This window comes from Mchenga conophoros, linkage group LG23 (genome assembly GCF_057382185.1).
Source record: "Mchenga conophoros isolate Kocher_MC1m ecotype Shallow Benthic linkage group LG23, M_conophoros_male_GT1.1, whole genome shotgun sequence".
Taxonomy (NCBI): Eukaryota; Metazoa; Chordata; class Actinopteri; order Cichliformes; family Cichlidae; genus Mchenga; species Mchenga conophoros.
In genome coordinates, this window is record NC_140547.1 from 5446421 (window position 1) to 5468976 (window position 22556).

General features: G+C 39.3%; 1 protein-coding gene across 1 annotated transcript in view; it reads right to left on the reverse strand.

Annotated features, from left to right (window-relative positions):
- Positions 1 to 22556, reverse strand: part of hcn2b (hyperpolarization activated cyclic nucleotide-gated potassium channel 2b) — a 39641-nt gene that overhangs the window by 3849 nt on the left and 13236 nt on the right. The window contains exons 4-7 of the mRNA XM_085264890.1: positions 18869 to 19087; positions 9369 to 9515; positions 8822 to 9062; positions 5230 to 5394 (exon numbers count right to left, since the gene is read on the reverse strand). Coding sequence (XP_085121016.1) covers positions 5230 to 5394; positions 8822 to 9062; positions 9369 to 9515; positions 18869 to 19087 — 772 coding nt within the window. The remainder of the gene's footprint in view (positions 1 to 5229; positions 5395 to 8821; positions 9063 to 9368; positions 9516 to 18868; positions 19088 to 22556) is intronic.

Sequence of the window (22556 nt, forward strand, 5' to 3'; positions counted from 1 at the left end):
TATACTGATATAAACAAATATACTGCCTGTATCCATTTTTTGCAAACAAGCAATCCAAGACTGATGGACACGCAGACACAGAAACACCCTCTGCCTACTGTAGGGTAATGCAGAGGTGCAGGCAACCATTATTTCTGCAGTGACCTCAGTGCATATGATGTAAGAGGGAGCATTTCACTGACAATATATTAGCCCTACAGGAGAAAACACTATTTACTTCAACGTATTTCTAACGTATATGTGCAGCTAATTGACGGCTATTGCAACTGCTAATTTAACAGGTTATCAGTAAACAGCACCAACTGATGCCTTTATTGCTAAATTTGATGATCGCAAGCATCATAAACTGCAAACGAGAGATTAGTGAAACCATCTGAGGAAAAGGTCTGTGTCCCAGTTTATATGGCATGGGGAGTCTCGCCTTGTGTTTGCTGGCAGATGCTAACAGACCACATCCAAATCAGGAAGCCAACCTCTGATTTTTATGTGAAAAAAAAGAGAGAACCTGAGCTGCCAGCAAAGCACTGAATCCAGCCTTGCCAGCTCAAAGCACAGCTGGATCCAATGCTGGATGAGTGGCCCCAATTTCAGAAGCAGTTGCACAGCCGACTTGAGGCTTTTCCCCATCATCATCTCAGCTGTGAGTGCGGTGGCCAAAAACACGCACTTGAACAAATGATGTGTGATCTATTTTCTTAGCAGAAGCATACACTTGGTGAAGTAAAAAAACAGTCACGTGATGAATCCGACACTAAAAACTGCAATTTGTCCAAGGAAAGAAAAATACAGTATATGCACTCTGATCTACAGTAACATGGAATGCACAGGGCATGAATCAATGAGTTAGAAACCATCCCAGCATGCACCAGTTCATTCCTTAATTCAGTTGTGTGTTATAAATTCATGTGGTGGTCATAATGCTTTAAAATATCAAGCTGGTTTATGTGATCTCAGACTGTAAATGACTCACAGAAATGCACTGCTTCTTATAGCAAAACCTCTTGAAAGCACTCAAAAGTAAAACAGTAAACCAGCTGGGATTATAAAGGCAGATTTGTACGAGGCATTATGATGTATGCCACTGAGGAGTGAACTGCAGAAGCCCACTTAGTCCTGAAAAAACTGTCTGCACAGATAAAACTAAGACAGAGTAATTCAGGTGAAAGCAGGTGTGCATTTCAGCTGAGGGCCATCCTGGGTCACAGTAGTACTGCAGAGAAGAGAATAATGGGATCGCACAAGTTCAAACCCACTGCTGTCAGGCAAGTAAGATGACTGTGTTAGAGACTATTGTGTATGATACCTGCTGAGTGCCTTCCCTCTGATGTGAGGCCCAGATAGGCTGATAGTCAGTAAACAGGCTCTCTCTCTCTAACACTAACACCTATTCACTCTAACCAGTGGCTTACATGTGAGGAGAAGGCAACTAACGGTGAGATCAGGTGAACAAATCCTCAATATGTCAGATTTCAAGGAGAAAAGTAGAAGGTTCATTGCAGGTGAGCATTAGATACTGTTTAAAACAGGAGGCAATGAAGTATGAGAAAAAAAGATGGACACTGTGATGTGTTGCTGCAGGGATTGGACATGTTGAGACCAAAGACAAGATGTTGGCAGCCTTCCTAGCAAAATCCAGATGACCCAACATCTGTTGTGCCCTGGTAACAAAAAGGGACTCACAGCAGAGCACAGCATGTAGAGAGGTTTGTGTGTTCATATGGAAACTGTAGTATTGTCAGCTCGATTCACCAGTGCGGATGGCAGCCTGGAAAGCTGACTTCAGAGCTAGGTTATTTGTAAGTGCAAAGCCTGAGATCTACTGTACATCACAAACAAAGATTATTATTCTACCACAACCAGCTGCTAAGCCAGAAGGAGAACATGAGGGGAAGGCTGATGATGATTTGGTGACTTGTGCTTCACCAGCATGATACATTTGCTGCATGTGTGGAATAAAAACACTCACAGCTTGGGAGTTTAATAGTGGAATTACAGTGTGATTATGAAAATCTGCACTAGAGTGTGCAAACACATCTATACAGGTTGATCATATTTAAACGTCAGCAGTTTTGCTTGATTCTGTGTATCAAGCAAGATTTTCCCACAGATGGGATTCTCCTGATAATGCCAACAATCAGAAAAGGGGGAAACGCTGTAACATGTGTGGCCCTGGAAATGTATGATTCAATTTAGCTTTTATATAGACACACAAAAAATCAGAAGGCTTGGAGAAAATTAATCAAAAGTGTGGGTGTTCCTGGTAAGTACTGTTGCTTCATTCCAGCTCTGTGTTGAACTCCTCCTCCTCCCACTGACTTTTATGGGGATTTTATCTGCTGATAACACAGAGCTACTCTCTGAGGTGTTTGGAGGCTTGGAAAGAGGAGACAAAGGAATGCATATTTGTTGGCTTGCATCCTTGGAAATTCTCTTAGGGAAAACAGCAGTTGGAGAACTCGGCATCACACAAAATTATTGTATCAGTGTGCAATGAATGTGCGATCTAGCTGCCTTTGAAATGGTTGCATTGAAGGGGATCAGGTCTGCATCTACTCGCAATCCTATTGCGATCTTCAAAGCTACTTTGGTGCATCGAGACTGGCAATAAAACAGCAATAAGACCGAGTCAGTCTGCTATCAGTTTGTGATTGAATGACATCAAACAGATGAACAGGTTGAACTGTGATAAACTGGCAGATTGACAGAAAACTGACATTAAAGGTACATTTACATCAACTACTTACATTCCAGTCAGAACCTCATAGATCGTAGAATTCCTCCACAGACAGTAATGTACTTATTCTAAGACAGCAATTTAAGTGCAACATTACATTGGAAAAAGACCCATAGAAGAGTTGTGTATTCCACAGTACTTGTAATCAGTTGCCAAATCAAAAAAAAATTCAATGGATTCACCAGGGAACCACCAATTTGTCTAAGTCACAAGGAGGTTGCTACCATGTTTTTTCTCTAGTGTGACTGAGCCATTGAGAGATGGAATTTCTCATAGATATGGTGGTGTTTCTTGTCATACATCCTCCTTGGGTGCTTGTAAACTGGCCATGCTGTAATGCCAGGCTCTGCTCATCAAATGTGCATCATAAATAGCAGCGATGGATGACAATAAAAAGAGGAAAAGGCATACAACCATCTGATTGCATCCTCTAAAGTGCAAACTTGGTTGGGGATTATCATGCTTTTGAAGAAGTTGGCACTGCAAGTTGGACCACCCTCATCTGCAGAATTCAGAGATAAAGCACGGATAACACGTCACTGTTTTCACAGCAATACCATTGCCAAGTAACACCTAGAGTTTCTTTTACTAGCCATTGATTAGTAGAGAATAATGACACATACAAAGAAGGTCACACAAGTGTCTCTATGGCCTCCATTAATGGCCTACACAGGTCAAACACTGTTGTCATTAAAATGCACGGATGGCTGAATCAGCATTCCTCATTCAAACTTCTAGTCATAAATGCCCTCACAGAAAACAATACATAACTACTGAAGACAATTAAGCTTAAAGATTTATTTAATCATGAAAGCTATTTAACCAACAAAGCATGTCTCTTTTATTTAGACTCTTATGTTCTTAAGGCACCTTTTTATAGATCTCTGTGTCTTTGATCCACTTGTTTTCTTCTGAGAAAGACTGTTGAGAAAGCCAATTAAAAGAGCTCATCATTAGTGACTAGTATGCTTCAAGTATGCACGGAACCCGGTGGGAATGTTTGATTGGAGGTTTGGTCTTGAAGCAGACAATCCAAGCCTCTCTTTAAATATGTGAGTTGCCTGACTGAAGTCTGCTCATGTGTGGAAACTGGCTGCTATGGCAACAGCTGGCAGGTGGCAGATTCAGGGCCTCGTGAACATATGAGGTGTGGTCATGTGATGAGGGATGTAACATTAGCTGACCTTGGGGGGCATGACGGGAGACGGAAAGTTGTTTTTAATGTGAAGGAAAATATAAACTGTCAATCAGCATTCATGAGCACATCTTTGTGTGTTTTTGTTTAATATTTGTTTTATATACATTCACTCCAGACTGAGGCTACTGAACAATCGCTGGAAAAAAAATCAGAATTATGCATTTCAAGTAAAGTAAAAGTTTTAACTGGCTTTGCTTTTCTTCCCAAAATGGCAAATATCTACCAAAAGAGTTAAACTGCACTAAAACAACTGAGCTTAAGGAACCTAATAACATACAAAGATACATATTCACCTTTGATTTCTTTCCTGAGCCGTACACACAGCCCTTGTTAGGATCATTCATAGACTACATCCCAGCTGTCAGACCGTGCAGTGTTTTGACAGAGACATCACAGTAATGAATGAGTATGTTTTCCTTATGCTTCATTTCATCTTGTGAATGACTCATAAGCTTATGAAGACAGCAATGCGCGTGGCTTTTATCACTGAGGCATAATTATCCAAAACTAAATCTCTGTTCATATCTCTGTTCATAAATCATGTCAGAATAAATACATTTTTGCTGTTTATTGTTCTTTCGCACATTTTTTCTCTTTTCTTTATTGTAGCCTAGCATGTTTCTGCATAAATTTAAGAGACGATATTGGACTGAGGAGCCTGAGTGCTGCAGTACTGCACAAAAGCCTTACAACACCCTTAATTTATTTAAAATTTGCTTCCAAAAAACTGACCTTTTTGCATTTTTAAAAGTGGTCTTTGAATACTTATTCTCTACTGTTTCTAAAGGTCTTTTTCATTTTCTATCATTTTCAGTCTTGTCCATGTACCTGACCATTTTCAGAGGATTGTTCTTTTTTGGTTTGCTGAACCATTTAACACTGAATCATTCGAGCATAAAAGGCCTCCTAACTCAAGTAGCAGCTTAGCAAAGAACCCGTTTTAAATTATATCTTTAGACATTGTGTTATCAGCAGCCGTTCACAAAAACACATAATTTGTTCCAAATTCTTAACAAGGTGATTCCCCAAGAGCTATGAGCTGAAAGCTTTGATTGGTGTGCAGTATGTTCTTAAAAAAATTGAGAAAAGTGGACAAATGGAGGACAAAAAAAGGAAGAAGTGGTAAGCCTTAAAAAGCTATCTACAACAGATGAATAGTATCTGAAAGCTGTGGTCTTAAATATCTTTTTAATCTTTTGGCTTTTGTTTTAAATTTCTAAACTTTTAATCACATCATAGTAAAACACCTACAGGAGACTACCCAAATCTATATTGAACATAATGGCAGTCTTCTTACCTATCCTGTCCAATCTGTCAATGGCAACTGTCTCAAAAGCCCTCCTCATCATGGGGTACTCCTCCAGCACCTCATTGAAATTGTCCACAGAGAGAGAATACAGGCGACAGTAGGTGTCCGCACGCACACTGGCTGTCCGTCTGCCACGGGTCAGCAGGCAGATCTCTGGAGGGGTGAGAGATACGGTCAGAACAGAAAATGGCAAACCCACAGATTTCAGTGCGTTAGACAGCAATAGAGAAAAGAAGAGAAGAGGTCTGTTAAGCAGTGCGACGCTCAGCCAAAACACTGTTACAGTACATTAAATGTTAAAATGTTCTATTATGTTTCCGCACAGGCTGTGGAAAACTCCTGGGCTTAAGAAAATGTGTGCTCAGAACAAAGGCTGTGTGTCATCAGCATGACCCGCTGAATGTAACCCTAGGTATTTCCTCATTCACTAGCACTACACTGACAGCAGTGTATAGCATATATAGAGATGTGCTCCATTGCATTCAGTTGTTTCCCTTCCCTTCTTTAGTATCTTCTTCTCTATTACTTTTCCCTTTTATTGGCTGGAGCTGACTGTTGTCTTGACAACCATATTCCCTCCTTTTCCGTTCCCTGAAAGGTTGACCTCCTCTGACTCTCTGGGGAAGGGGGAAGGGGATGTGGGGGCACCAGGATACTCCATTAAGAGCAGGCACTGCACTGGACTGTTCCTGTCTGTTTATATGAGGTTTCTCACGAACTCAGAGCAATCCAAGGAAGTCGCACTTTATTTTATTTTATCTACTTTCTAATGTCACAAAGTTAGTTATATTTCCATGTGTATCTGTTAAATCCACTACCAGACAGCAATAACATCTGTGTTTACACCCCTGTAGAAAAATAGTTTTGGTGTCTACGATGAGTAATTTTTAAAAATTATATATTTTTTGTTACCCGTCAGTTTGGGAAGTCTTAAAGCTTACAGTAACAGGTGTGGCAGACACAGGTAGCTGTAGCTGATACCTGTCTGCTAGTTGAATGAAATTCAAGTATTTTAATACTTTGTTATTGAGGACTAATTAGCACATATATGTGTATATACACATTTTTATAATATATACAGTCCATTAGATTCTCCGTTAGCATAAGCTTCTTTTCATACCGGCTGACTCTCTCTGCAAGAAAGTTTTTCCACCAAACAAAGGTACTGATGTAAGGCTACACATACATGCACTTACACATTTCTAGACAAGCGACCTATAGTGTGCAATAGAGTGCATTCATATTAATTCACTGACATCATATTAAAGCAACTGCTAGTGATTACCAGCAGTTGCTTGAAATACACTTTTGTTAGAATTGTAGGAAAAGGCATCATGTTCAGAAAGCTCTCTTGAAATTGGAATATCCCTGTTTACACAAAACGCAGCCATTTAGATACTGGTAGCATCAATAGTGTCTACTGGGAAGTGCAGACAGAGGATAATAATACCAATGAAATTGCTGCCACTGAATTAAAAGGGTTTCCAAACCACTGGGTGACCATTTGTGGCTTGTAGACGGGGAAACTGCCATCCTTAAATATACTGAAAGAACAGAGAAAGGCTGGATGGTTAATGTGAACTGTGGCAATTTGGATCTTTGCTTCAATTTTGGATCATGATCATTGTAACCTGTTTCTGTGGCATAACCAGCTCTGTTTCCTGTTTCAGTTAATGTAATATCTGCAAATTCTCTTATTTACGGCTTCATTTTCTGATGTGTTGACAGGAATTAACCCGTTCCCCTGGGATTTTGTTGGGACACCAGAAGAATCTGAGTAACAAACTGCTTGTCCACAGGATCTGCTCACACACTGTGTAATACAGATGATGATTATGAGGTTATGTTTGGCTGTATTCACTGTGGACTTTATGGAAAGGGCATAGGGGTAAAAGAGGAAAAACCGTTCCTCAAAGTGCAATCTACCCCATCTGTGTGTGATAACTGTACAAAATGTAGTGTGGTGTGGAAAGGAGAAAATCCACGAAAAGGTTCCTTAATGTTAGAAAATCTACCAGTGGCTAAGGTTAAGTCGGATACTAAAATTTAAAAGCAGGTAAATCCAATCAAAAAACACTTTGTGCATTAGCTTGTTGGTGATGGTGACATCACCATCTACTTAGTGCTACTGACTTATTCAGAGATTTTACCACACATACACACCCCACTGGAAGTTTAACCGTGTTGTCCCCTCGGTTCTTAGCTCACTGCTAGCTGTGTGCATGGAGACCTGTGATTTCCTCCCTGGTCGCAGGCATGACTTCAAACACTCGATGTCTGACATTATAACTAAGCTGTAGTGCCTCTTCACCTCACTGTGCAATACTTTTGTAAATAGTCAACGGTGCAATAGACTCAATACTTGAAATGTGCAATTCACTTGTATTTTTATTCCTATTTATTCTATTTATCCCCTTCGTATATTTTATTTATATTGTCTCTGTATTTATATATATGTGTGTGTGTATAACTCTGTAACTTCTGTCGGTGCTGTGCTTTTTTGGAAATCGAATTTCCCAGAGGAACCCACCCGAGGGATTAATAAAGTTCTATCTTATCTTATCTTATCTTATCTTATCTTATCTTATAAATGGCCCCATCATCTTCATTCTGCTGTGCTAATTAGGTGTTATTAATTAGGTGTGTGTGTGTGTGAATGGATGTGTGCATGTGCGTGCTGTGCAGTCATGTCACTACAACAGTGCTCTGGGCAGCTGGCACATCAACGAAACTGTGAGTGGACAGAGCTTCTGCAGAGGGCATCGGATGTTAAAAATGCAGCCCAAAGAGTCACGCTACAGGACCTAAAAAGTGTATGTTGGTGTGTGTGTGGGTTTATGCGTGGCAATAGTAGCACCACATGCTTCTAAACAGCCACAGAGGAACAACAACCCGGGAAAGTGGGACAGAAGTCGCCGTAAGGCTGAACAAGAAGTCCAAATAAAACATTGGGGTAGTTTTTTGTTTATCTGCAAACTGCAAAAGTAACACACACATCTGTGATATTACTGAAGTGTGGGGCTGTCAAACACAAGGCCCAGGGACCAGAAATGGCCTGACAAAGACGCCAATCAGGCCCATTGGACAGCTTTGGAAAATGTGAAAGAGAGCAGAGATTTTGGACTTTTAACTGTATTTTCATAGGTTTTACAGTATTTCCTACTGATAAAGACATTGTTATTCACACTACACCAAAGTAATTGAATAATAGATAAACAATACCAATTAAACTACAAAGCTCACTGCCTTTTCTAGGCAAAACATTCTCTGTAATTTTACATATTTAATTTTTGTGCCGACTGATTTCTGTCATTTGCTACAGCAGCATTTCTTTATCGTGTAGGAAAACTGAGATTTACTGTTGAAATTGCACATTAAATGAGATTACATTTGTAATGAATTATCTTTACACAGACAGAAAGGGGAGTTTTGCTGCTTTGGCCTACTTACGATCAAAGTGAGTTTTAGGTGGACCATGATGTAAAATGAGTTTTACATCCCTGCTGCAGTGGATTCTAGTGGGAAGTAAAGTGTAAATAACCCATAGAAGAACAGAAATGAATAGAACTGAGTAGATTACCTCCAAAGTAGGAGCCATCCATCAGCTTCATGCCAATGCTTCCTTTGGTCAGGACGCTCACCACCCCGTGCTGAATGAAGTACATCTTCTTGCCAATTGTCCCCTCTCTGATGATGTAGTCTCCAGGCTGAAATACTTCAAATCTCAGTTTGGTCAGCATGGCTGTCACAAAGTTGGGATCTGCGTTGGCAAACAGCGGCATGGAGGCCACCAGCTTACGGCAGTTGAAGTTGACAATTTCCTAAATGGCAACGGGAGATACAAATGGTTAATCTGCACAGATTTTTAGCACAGGGATTTACAGTTAAAGATACAAACACGGGTTTGGTGATAGCTGTCTGAATTAGACCATTTTATAACTAAATACATACAGAGAAGGCTGGAAGTAATCGATTTTAAACACGGGGTTACATTTTTCAGATGAAACAAGGATAAATGACTATTTTATTGAATTTATTCCATCTTATTTCATCTGTGGAGGCATGTGTGTATTCACGGGTGAGTGAGTACATCACAAAAAATGTATGGGATTTTTTTTTTTTCATACCTCGCGCAGAGGCTCATTAAGCTCCTCCAGGATGCTCTCTTCATCAAACATCTTGCCCTGGTATCGGTGCTCATAGTAGTCATGGATTTTCTGTCGGAAGTCGGCTGGGAGTTTGTGGAATGACATGTACTGCTCCACTTGTTTGTACTGGAAGATGGAGAGAGGCATAGGAGAATATTAATGAGAATGAACAGAAGCATAAATCAATGAAAACAGGATTCAGCAACTTTCTTGTTAATTTTGACACTTTGCAAAGTACGTCCGACTTTAAAGAATCACCACGGCCTTGATACAGAAGTTGCAGCAGCTGGAAAGACAATTCTCAAAAGACTGTGCATGACCAATAAAGCAACTGAGATGTACAGCGCTGCACACACAGGGATCCTATGACCTATTTATACCTGGTAGCCATGGGAAGAAAATTGTGATGAAGTAGTTAAGGAAACATGACAGCTCTGTAAAGCCCATGAGGATTCCTCCCGCTCTGATGTGTTCAGAGAAGAAGGACGCTGTGATCATACATGCCAACTAAAGCCAGTTTCTCTCTCTCTCTCTCTCTCTCTCTGTCTAGTGATGCTGCTTTCACAAATGCTTTTTTTTTTTAAATGACAAATTTACAGAAAATACTATCAAGGTTTTCACCAAGGAAATGTGTTTTGTTGTTGTGCATTTCATTTTTCATGAAGAAAAAAAAACGTGAAACAAATCTTCCATGATCTGTGAAGACTGAGGGGAAATAGGTAAATAATTAAGTGGAACTGGGCATTTGAGTGGAAAGAGTTTCTATTTAGAGAAAGGAAGATGTTTGTCACCTTTGCTTGATTAATATGTAATTATGTGGCTAGAAATAATCACGTGAAAACAGAGGTTGGCTTTGGCACATCGTGTTTGTTCACTGTAGAGTCAAATTGAACCCACTGATTCACACCATCGCGTATTCGGCACTGCAATGCTTGTCTGAAACAAATGCAGCCTGAATGTCCACTTTGTTGCTCTGTAACACATTTAATGCCTGGATTCCCTGTGAAAACAGAAGCTGCTGGACCTACTGCATAGCTTTTCCTATAATGTGAAATTGAAAGGCATGTTATTCACTGTACACAGACAGTTTTTGGATTGGCTTTACTTATTTATATCACAAATATCCATGATCCCATGGAGTTTCACATACCAGCTGTTGAGAATGGTGGGAATGAAAGAAACTTAAATCCCCCCAGCTTAGCACTCATTACATCAGAGAAGGTAAAAAGTCGAAACATCCAGTTAAAAATGTTAAAAGTGTTTATCTATATGTGCTTTTCCTAGTAAATCATCTTTACTCTTGATCAAAGATATAACTAAAGTACAAGTCTAATACTATGATCAATGAGAAGCTTGAGTAATGAATATGTTTGCATATTTGAAATGTAAAAGATAAGAAATGTGTCTCCAGCCCATGAATACACATTATTCTGAAGTTTAACTGATCTAGCAAATAAAAAAAATATAAAAATGTATCTAATAACAGATCTCTCTTCCCTCCTTGCTGTATAAAAAATATGTAAATCTCTACACTACACACGCTATTAACACCCTGAGGGCGAAAATGTGACCATGTGATTTTGAAAAATGAGCCGATAAGATTACCCATGAAACCAGTGCAGTGCACTTCACTTCCTGTTATATCAGCAGGCACACCAACACAAAATGATGCATAAAGATGCAACATGCACACACAAAAAGGGAGAAAAAAAGACTCAAAGAAAATCATAAAAGTGGAGAATAATATTAATGAATCTCACAGAAAAGTTGCTCTAGAACTGTAATCAATACTGGCTAAAGAGAGTATGGCCCTGTGGATGGGGTTGCTTAATGTTACATAAGGCCCCTCTCTCTTTCCCTCCCAACTTTGTGTAATAAACACTGTGAGTCACACCTCTATAGAATAAACTGTCAGTGGAATGAGTAGTAGATTTTAGCCTGACGCTCACAGTTAGATTTAAAGGACACAGCATGTATGGAGGGTCAGCAGCAGGAGCACTCACAGTGACCTTGCTTGTAGTGGTCAAAGACACATGCATTGGGAAGGATGGCTTGCTCTCCAGGAAATTACATTTTGCCACATTGTGAAGTGACATATGGCTTTGTGACTAAAACGCAGGCTTGACCCTGGTGGCATGGGTGTCACAGCAAATCACAAGATACTTTATGCAACACCTACTGTACTAGCTGTCGCAGTATGACATCATTTAACTGTTTTCTCTCCAAATATAAAGTGAATGGATTTGACAAAAACAACAACAACGACAAAAAAAACGTGGCTTTATGTAAGAATTGCAACAATGGCAGAAAGGAGTCACCTTTGGTCCTGTTTTCAGGAAAACATAATAAAGTTCTCGAGGCAGTTGGACTGTTCTAAATCCGCTCCATCTGCTATAATCCATTCACAATATTTCTGTTTATTATTTCAGAGTTCCCTAATACTCTTTCATTCTCTTTCCTTGTAACTGTCTGGTATTATACTGTTCTGCGATGCAGGTACTCCACAAATAGATACATGTACATACATATAGTAATGAATTACCTTACATAGGTACATGATAAAATATATGCCATGTCTTAGGTAGATCGCCCACTTTAATGAACAGCATAATGAAATTACACCTGCAAAAACAATTTGATGCTTCCTCCTCTTTCTTATGTAAACTAATTTTAATCTCCATCTCTTTCAGTCTTAATTAATTGCCTTGGGTCTTGGTTAATTTAGCATGAAAGGCCAGTACTAAATGAAACCTTACAGGTTGTCTTCCTCAGCCATCTGCTCAGATTTTGAGCATATGCTGAAAGTCAACACATAATCCAAACAACGACAAAATGGTATCTATAAAATGGTATATACATAATGAAGGGGGATTCCTGCAAAATGAATGTGCCCTTCATGAACCTGATTTAAAAAAACGGTTTAACTTGACAAATTCCTTCCCGTTCACCATGTGTCAGTAACAATAAAGATTACGCCAACTTCCATAATATCTGACTCACTCAGTCAAGCGCAGGGATAAACGGGAAGGCTCCAATTAAGTGTTGCCTGCCCAGTGATTCAGTATGTGACAGCTTCAATTAAACTAGAATGACAACTCTCTCGCGAGCTTGCTTCCTCGTTCTCCTACTACTTGAAATTGGTTGGTGAAGAAGCCGAGCTTTACTGCCTTTCTGATTTTCGCAGCATTAGACTCAGATTAGTGACTACGTCAGTCAAAGTTAGCAGGACAGGAGTGATGTTCAAAAGGCCTCATGCTTGAAGAAAAAGATGTTTATAAGTGAACAAGAAACAATTGATGGTCTCTCATGAGGATATATTAGGAAATGATGTTGTGGAAATGCAAAAGAACAAAGGGGAAAGATGGCCGGTGGCTGTTGTTTGAACTCGGTTAATGCTGTCAATCATGCTGGATAACAGAGACAATAGAAGGTGTATGAAAATCCAAGTTCATAGCCACATCCAGTTAATGCACACTTACAAATGTAATACTTGCCACTTAAGAGAGCAAGTTTTAAAAAAATTGAATACAACAGGGCTTGTTTTGTTTTCAAGTCTCAAGCAAAGATCATCATAATTTTAAAGGATTAATCACTTTCCTTGCATGTCTCTGTCAGTTTTACCTTTTTCTTTTTCTTTTTTATCCCTTATTCAACTTCTTGTGTGTATTTATAGTTTCCCTAAATATATCTGTGCATCTGTTTAAAGATTGCTCTTTCATCATTGTAATTGCCTTTGATTGTACAAACAAATACATCCACGTCAGGTGCAGATGATATGCTTCTGAATTGTAGTAATAATGGACTCTAAATTTACAAAGTGTGCCCAAGGAGAAAGATGACACTGAAATCAGGTTCTTCTGTAGGACTTGTATGAAGCAAAGTATTTTTTTTTTATAAAATTAAGTCAGAGAGTCTGGAGGTCATAGCTGCAGAAGTTGCACAGATTTTCTATTTTTTTGATTGGCCATAAAGCCCTAGTTGGTGGCTTGCAAGCATGATGCATGGCTGTCACTGTAAGCTGCCACAGAGGGAAAGGAGAAATTGAATTGGTGCTCGTATTAATGGGCCATGTCACTGAGAGTCATGGCATGAGATGTGATGGTCTTATATCTGTCTGTGTGTGAGCTGTTCTAAGTCTATAAAACCTAAGTCAATTTCAGCTGTACCCTTTTAGCTTTTGACTGAAGAGTGGAGACAGACCCATGGGTTATTATCATTATTACTGTTACTATAATAATAGATTTTAACATATTTCAAAAATTACACCGATAACACTGATTTCTTAATGGCACATAAGACTAACAAAATAGGATTACACATGATTATATCAAAGGATATAATTTACATTTTGACACAGATTCGCACCGCCTTCATGGATTTTTACACAAGTTTAGGTGTATTCATGGATGTTTAATTGATTACAGAAAGACTTTAACACGGAACCAGCAGAAGTCGCTGTTTAGCCAAACATTCGATAATGAGCGTCAACTGCAAAGGAGAGTCTGGCATTTCTCACTTTAAGCCTTGAGAAGTGGCTGTGAGCTCCACAAAGGGCAAGTAAGTGGATGCTAAGTAAAAATATTTTTGGGGGTCAAACTTCAGATGATGTAGATCTGATCTATCACATGCAAGAGATGGGTCCCAAGTTGTCCAGGTCAGGACTCAAGTGATTGTCTAGGTTATAAAGTGAGTAGTTCTTGAAGTCGCTGTTTGATGTGTTAAGGCCAAGTGCATCTCTGCTCATCATGTGAGTCCCCAGGGGTCACATCTTCCTCCTCTCACCACTGTTTGGACACACTGCTCCGTGGCTCTTTAGGGGAGGAAGTGATGGGGTAGGAGGAGAGGGAGTACAGTTACATAACTCTGTCCATGTGCGGTGTCCGCTACCAGATGGTGTATTGCCCAACAGTCAAGGGCGAATGGACACATAAAACAGGGGAGAGATGGAAGAATGAAGACGGGAAGAGGGTTTTCAAAGATCCAGGGTCCAAGCACCAAAAGAACACTTCATGATATTTGACACTGTAAAAGTCAAAAGAATATCATCTAACAATTAAATAAAAAATTAAAACATGTTCTAAAATATTTATATTCTACTATTTTCTCTCTAAAATAACAGCAAATATCTGTAAAAGAATGAGACACCATTGTTCGGAGGTCTTGAGCAACCCCCCATATTGTTATATTTTGCAAGAACAATGGTCAGTGAGTCCAGTGATACATTGAAATATAAGCAAACACAAATACAGTATTTGGTTTGCGCAATTCTTATAACAAACATGAAAGTCCATGTTTGGTTTGACCACCTTTATTCTTCAACACAGTCTAAAAGCTCTTAGGATGTTGGCTGCCTTTTGTTCCGTTCTCTGTCATGATCCCACGTTATTTCTATAAAGTTGAAGTCTGGGCTCCTGGAAGGCCAGTCCATGACTGATAGTGTTCCATTGTGTATGACTTTACAACACTGGTAGTGTGTTTGAGAAAATGAAGGTGCAGTAGGCATATTCCAGATGGGAATGCATGGTGGATCAAAGAAAGATGGTACATTTGCGCATTCAGAGTTACATTGACAATATCTCTAAAGCCTCTAGTTGAAATGCAGCCCCCAAACATGATATGGCCTCCACCATGTTTTACAGATGACTGTTGTACTTCTCCCCTGACCTTGCCCTCCAGATGCATCTAGTTAATTCTTTGCTAAGCTGTCTGTTATGTGTAGACACAACATTGGTTCATCCCAAGAGTTAGATCCTTTTTTATGTTAAAATGATTAAATGGGGAGTTTGTATTGCATACTGCGTACTGCAAACACATGACGGACTATCATCATGTGACTATCACGTGGCCAGAAGTTCACCTCAGTGAAGTTATGAAAAGAAATAGGCAGATACACTAAATTTAAACCAAAATTAATGTTTTAAAAATTGAATTCAAACATCCTGACAGAAGCAATGGCTCTCTGGATCCATAGTCTTTGCTGTGAGCGGTTATCATTAAAGGTACTTTGTAGTTGCCATTTGCACCCAGCAACCTTAGATCTGTAGACTGCCCCACTCAAAGAAATCCATCACTAATTCAGCACCATCTTTTAAATCCACTTCTCAAAATACACTCCCGTAGACTTGCTTTTATGTGATTGCCTTTTGATCTTGCCAACTTTTAACCTTGCGATGCTTACCCATGCATTTAAAAAAAAAAAAAAAATCTAATTTCATTTCACAGAGTTGTTTTTCCTTTTGATCATGTTTTCTATTTTTATTTCCCAGCTGCATTTTATTCTTTATTCATTTGTCTTTTCATTATTTAATTTTTGCCCTTTCTGCTTGCTTGTTATGAATTTTGTGAACTACATTTGGGCAATTGCTATTTTCAACGTTTCTCATTTTTGTTGTCATTATACTACCTCTTCAAAGGAGGTTATGTTGATTCTGCCCATGTTTGTCTGTTAGCAAAAAGCCAGAAAGGTGATTTCAATTGAATTTGCTTTGCATTTTTTTTGCCTTATTGGAATCAGTACTACACCACTCCCATTTGTACCTCAACACATCTTCGACCACCTTAAACTTTTTTCACCCTTTACTGAGCTTATTTGGTAGACATATACATGCTACTTTATTGTGACTGGGTTTCAGTTGGGCTGTTTTTTCATTAATGCCATAAATCTAAATAAGGCCATCTTGCATTAAACACAGATTACAGCCCTTTCTCTAACAGCAACTCAAGAGATACTGGGGAAAAAAACAGAAAGGGGAAATGAGAGTCTGACTCCATGCTGCAGTCTGCTTTGTGTCAGTTATATGTTTCTGTGTTTTATTAATGCTGTGACGTCTGTAGCTTCAATTCCTGCCGTCTTTCAGATCCACAATTCTTCCATGATGCAGAACAGTGAAATAATAAACAGCACAGCTAAACAGTGCAAGGCTGGACCGAGCCAACTTATCCAACATCCAGTCATTCGTGACTGTTTGTTCATCATTAACCACTGAACTAAACAGTGCATCACAGCGGTTCATAATACGTCCTGCCAACAGATAACAGGCTGGAGACAGAGCTATGAGCTGGAACTCGCCAAGCTGACAAAACAGATTCTTTTTGTAGGATAGTCTAAATGCTAGCAACAGCATTAACTTGTATTGACATAACACAAAGTCAACAGTTAGCGCTTGCATGCTGTGTCAAGACAGAAATGTCATAACTTCCGCACTAAGCATCTTCTCCTGTTTGCATGCACTGCCCAAAGAGAGATGTGGATCTGTTTACTGTGGGATGGAGTTTGACATGCTGGCATTTTTCTGCTTTTATCAGAGCTGACATATATTGTTTGATTATTGGTCTGTTTATAATTTGGATCATAAATAGAGACAGTATGTGTGAGATAAGAGGGGGATGTTGTGTTAATGGGAAAGTGGTCATCAGTGCTTCCCAATGTTTTCTTTCTTTACAGCATATCCCTGTCAGATGGACAGTATTTCAACCAATATTTATATCTATAAGTAGTTTTATGGATTATGTGAGCAGTGTTTACCTGTTTTAAAGTTCTAACCTCTCTCTTAAGTATTTAAATGTTTTATCACTACTTTTAGCAAACTATATCTGCTTGCTTCAGTAAGTAGCTTTAAAACAATTGTTGGCATTGTGCTGATGTTGCAACTGGCTCGGGCTGATAGGAGGTACAGGGCAGTCCAGATGTAGCTAGTGGCAAAATCACTAAGGGTCAGTTTCATAGCAGTGTTGCTTTAATGTTTTTGTCTCCTAAAGATAAATGTGCAGACAGTGCTTACCACGTCTTAAAAGGAAATAAATGAGATGAACAAAAACATGCAATACGTTTCACCATATCATTATTTATTTAACAAAGCACTGAGCTAAAATGCAGAAGCAGCCGTGACTCAGGACCATTGTGGAGGAATTGTACCCAACTTTTATCTAGGTTTGTGAGCATTCATTTTTGCGCAGCTCTCTACCACAGCATTTCAATCTGGCTGAGGTCTAGGCCATAGCTGCACTTGTTTTTTTAATGTTTGATATGCTATGTTTGGTTTTTGCCAAACAGAGAGGTGTGCGTTATGGCCTCTTTAGTCTTGTCTGTACAAACGACGTTGTTCTAGAAGTGTTGTGGTTAGTTCAGATGATGCTTTACAAATATAAGCTGTGCTTTCTCCTGGAAACCCTTCCTAATAATAATAATCATTTATACTTCTTCAGCCTTGTTGGCAATGGCAATTTTATTCATGCAATACATATTTCATTATACGCCAACTCAAACACGCTAAGTAAGGCTTGTAGACTCCGAGCTCTTGGGCTTTTCGCACTTTACCTGGGTGTAGGTTGAATTTCCTAGGGCGTCTACTCCTGGGAGGACTGGCAGCTGTGTTGAATGTTTTCCCATTGTAGAGTAATTAACTTCAGAATTGGCATGGTCTGCAGAGTCCTAAAGCTTTGATCTGCTGTTGTACAGAGACGACAGACTGGCTGAAGCCCAGTGAGCTGAACCCATGAGTATCGAACTGGTAGAGCAGAAGCTGTTCCTATCAAAATAGGTTGGAGCCAAATGAGCGACCCATCTCTGTTCATTAGTATGTGATAACCTTATCCATGTTGCTGTAAGGCACAAACTGTGAATTTTTATTTCTTTTTGGAGTCTCCTTATGAGATCAGAAAGGAACAGAGGGACCCCCTGATCTATGCCACCAGTGAGCTAAAGATAGACTGTGATAAACTCAACCCCCTTATTTTTTGTTGTTTATTTCAACAAAATACTAAAAATTACAGTATCGCTTGCAGTACAACTTGCTAACTCAGTTATGCTGTTAGATTTACCACACTGGTAAAGTGGAACTAAATTAAATTTTGCTTGTGTTGCTAACACCTGGGATAAATTGAATTTAAGAAAAAAATATCATCAGCAATCCTTTCCAGAAAAGGGGTCCCAGTAATCCAGGATAATCCACAAAAACACAGTCCACTGTTCTCAGGCAGATTATTTCCTCAGAAGGGAGAAACTGTTCCAAAGATGAGTGCAGATAGTGTGGTTTGAGGATTATTGATTTTAAAAGACATAAAATAAAATGTTTTAAAGTCCTGAAAATACGATCGAATATCAAGGGAAATAAAAAGCAAAACAATTATTTTGTGAACTCGCAAAAAAGTAGTTGTTTTGAGGGGGTCAGAATCTTCATTATATATCATCACCAAGCTGATTTGGCAAACGCGCTGGGAAACATTTGTCTATCCTAGGACTACAATATGCATTTTTATCTCACTTTTGCGTCTCCATCCACACATGAGTAAAAAATCTAGTGTCTCACCTTTCATGCAGTAATTAAACAGAGGCATTACAAACAAGAAAATAATACTTTTGTTAAAATATTAATATTAATACCAGCTTTAACTAACTGTCCCAAACATGTCTGCTTCACCTGAATTCCAGATTTTCCTTTTTTAAATGGTGATACACCAACGGTGAGTCAGAGCCCTACCTTTTCTTGGTACTGACGTCTAGATGAGTCAAGTGACTGGATGAGCGCGGTGGCATGGCCGATGAACATGGCATAGCAGGTGGCTCCTACAATCATACTGAGCATGGTCAGCCAGATGTCCGACATGCTCTCTGGGGCTTGTCTTCCATATCCAATGCACAGCATGTGGCTCATGGCTTTAAAGAGGGCAAAGGAGTACAGCTCGCTCCATGTGTCGTTCTGTAGAAAGAGATATGAGGGTAAGAATCAGTTTAGTAAACAAAACACAAGTTAAAGAAAAAAATATTGAAGAGATTGGAAAGAAATAAGAGAAATCAAGATCCTAGAATAACCTCCACTTTCATATTTTTGGTTTCATGCTTTGGCTTTGACACCTGAAACACTCTTCTTATCTTCTTTGCTGAAGATATACTGTTCATACACATTAGACTGATGCAAGAGAGGGTGAATTAAAGAATGAGTCATCTAAAGAGTAAGACATTCCTGTGGTCTGTGGTTCCGTGTGTGGTGATTGTTTCAGGTTTAGCCCAATCATCATCGTTGAAAAACATCCTCTCACCTTGGCTACGCAGAAGAAGATGGAAACACAGTGTTTGGTTAATGAGGAGCTCATACATCTACCTACTCCAGTGTGTCTTTGATTGGTTCTGGCACACTCATTCTACCTTAGGGTTCATTAGAAAGCCCTCCACAGGCACTACTGAACCTCACATCCTCCCCTCAAATGGTTGTATTCTCACACATACACACATGTACCACAGTATGTGTGTGTATGTGTGTTTCTTTCTGCGGCTCCTCAACCTGTCAGCCACTGATTGACTACACATATTTTTCTCTGGCATTTGCATTAAATTTAAGATTCAAGTTCTGCTAGTTTTGGAAGAGGTAAAAAAGGATGTACTGGAGAAGGAATGCTGTCAGGTCTTTATAATTTAGCATTTTAAAGGTGATTTGGAGGAATGCAAATAAAGAAGATGAAATTTCAAAGGCACTTGGTCTCAAGGGATGGGGTTTACCAGAAACTCTTGTGCCCTTGTGTCACTCGGCCTGCTGATTTTGATTAGGGAAATAAACAGAGCTGTATAATCTGATGCAAAATACTAAAAGCAGCAGTTCTAAGAACCATCACTATGTCAGCTTTGTTATTTCTACACAATACCACCTTCCAACTACAATACTTCCTTTACTTTAATTCGTAAACATTAATCATTAAGCACATTAAAATAACAAATATTATCTGCAAACCCTGAGAATATATGAAAGTGCAGAGTTTGAGACTAATTGACAAATTATGGAGGTAGTGTGTAGGCAGTCCATTGACAGTCTGTGAGCAGACTGGTCATCTTCCTGCAGTGACTGCCCCCAGTGTCAGATATATATGCTACAACTTGTCTGCTATGTTTTGTTCTATTGGTCCATCAAAGTGAAATCAAGTGTTGGGAACAATAAAAAGTGTCCACTGCAGCGACTGTCTGTGCTGTAAATACAGATTTTTTAATTTCATCCTTAATGGTTTCTCCTTTTGCTCCCTTCCCTCTGCTCCCTTCTCAACCAATCAGCATTTGACTGCAACACAGCATCATCCGTTTCAAGGGATTTTGGAGGACTGCACAGGAGCTCGGTTGCAGTTGCTGAAAACCCCTCTCGTAAGCGCTTCATAGGCAAATACCTCTGCAAATGGACACAACCAGGCTAGCATAAATTAAGCATAAGTCTCCCTGACTGCCACAGGTGGCGAACAGACGTGGAGTGGCCATCAGCATGTGGGCCACATTGCTGGTGAATAAGCAGCAGGAGCAGGGAGCCCCAAGGTGTTGAAATAAACACCCTCTTTCAGTCAGCTGCATGTATCTGCCTGTTTCCAGCTTATTCTCCTATAGTCAAATACATGTGTACATTAATATACAGTACACACTGTATTTCAACCGACAGAGCTTCACCGCAATATAAATATATTGATATTGACATTGAATGATATTACAATTTTTTTAATGATACAAAGTGCTCAAAAAACGAATAAAAACATATAAATAAACACTATTTGTATAAAAGATACTGTATACAATAAGTAATTACAAAGTCATCCATTCATACTCCTGGGTTACATCAGTTCATGAGCACATTCTATAAAATCATGAAATTGCCCCTAGCCTGTTTCTTTTTGATCTATACCACAACTCCTGATGATAAAATAGCTTATCTACTACTGCAGCATGCTATTGTGACATTTATAAGACATCATTACTATAAATTTACAGTCACTGGCAGTAGTTTTTTATGTTACTATCTTGGTACAAGCACAAGGGGTGAGAGTATAACTCATCTATGGGTGGAAGATGCAATACCCTGACTGTCTTTCATTATGGCCATGTGGCTGTTACTGAAAGCCCAGGTGTAAATTAGCGCATGCCGTGTTCCCAGAAATGATTTGGGCGACGTCATGGCTCATGTTGCAGGTAAGCTTTCTGTTTCTGATCTGATTGTCACACAAGTACATGACATAAGCACAAATGTAGGATGTATATGCATAATTGTTGGTTAGCGTTAAGTCATCAAATGGAATTTACATGTGGCATGGCTACTGGTGCCAGACAGGCAATACCAGAAGTATTTCAGAAAGCGCTGATTTAGTGGTCTTTTCAATCATAACCAACAATAAGGTTTATACAGAATCATCTGAAAAAAATGAGTTATACAGTGAGCAGTGGGTCGCTGAACAAAAACCCTTATTTATGTCATAGGACAGAGGAGAATGGCCACATTACTGGAAGGTAAGTGTAACTTAAATTACCACTCATTATAAAAACATGTCAAACCTTGAAGCAGAGAGGCTAATGCAGCAGAAGACCGCACCAGGTGCCACTCGAGACTACAACTGACCCTGAGTTTGCTGTGACATTAGAATGGTATATGTAAACAACACAAGTGAAGGCCACATTGGCTAAAGATAGGAGAAGAAAGTGGAGGAACAGAAGAAGAAGAAGTATGGGGGTGGGGAAAAAAGTCGGGGATGAAGCAATCAGACATGCAGTGTCTCCGACTGCTGCATTTGTAACGACAGACAACACCTGAAAGACAAAACAGAGGGAGGTAAACAAAAAAATACACAGTTTTGCTGTGTGTAAACTGATGATGTTGAAATCTGCAGTTGTTTAAAAATGGCTCATCCACCTTCTGGAATGATCTCTCCAAAGCCCCGAACTCAACCCTAATGAAAACTTGTGGATTATCCTTAAAACCCGGATCAGTGCCAGGAAACCGACCAAAGAATGAACCCTGTCAATTCAGTCAAAAGGGGTGCTCAAATATCCAGCTAGATTTATGCCAGAACTTGTTGATGGCTACCAAAACTGTCTGACTTGTGCACCAGATTCATTTTTTTTTTTAGTCATTAAAGATGAATGCTGTTCAATTATTCCATCCTGGAAAAAGAACACTTCAAAGAAATCGTTAAAAGCCCAAACATTACCCTGACATTCATGCCCATCATGAGTGGATGTAAACTCCTGATCACAAATCTATGAAAGTTAAACGTATGCCTGAGGTTTTGGCTCACAGGGTTTACTCGTACATATGCTGACACGTGACAATCCTCCTAGGTAACAGTGAAAACAGAAAATTAGGAGAAGCATCGTGGGTCCTCTAAACACACAGCAAAACTCATTCTGAGGCATATGATGCTTTAGAG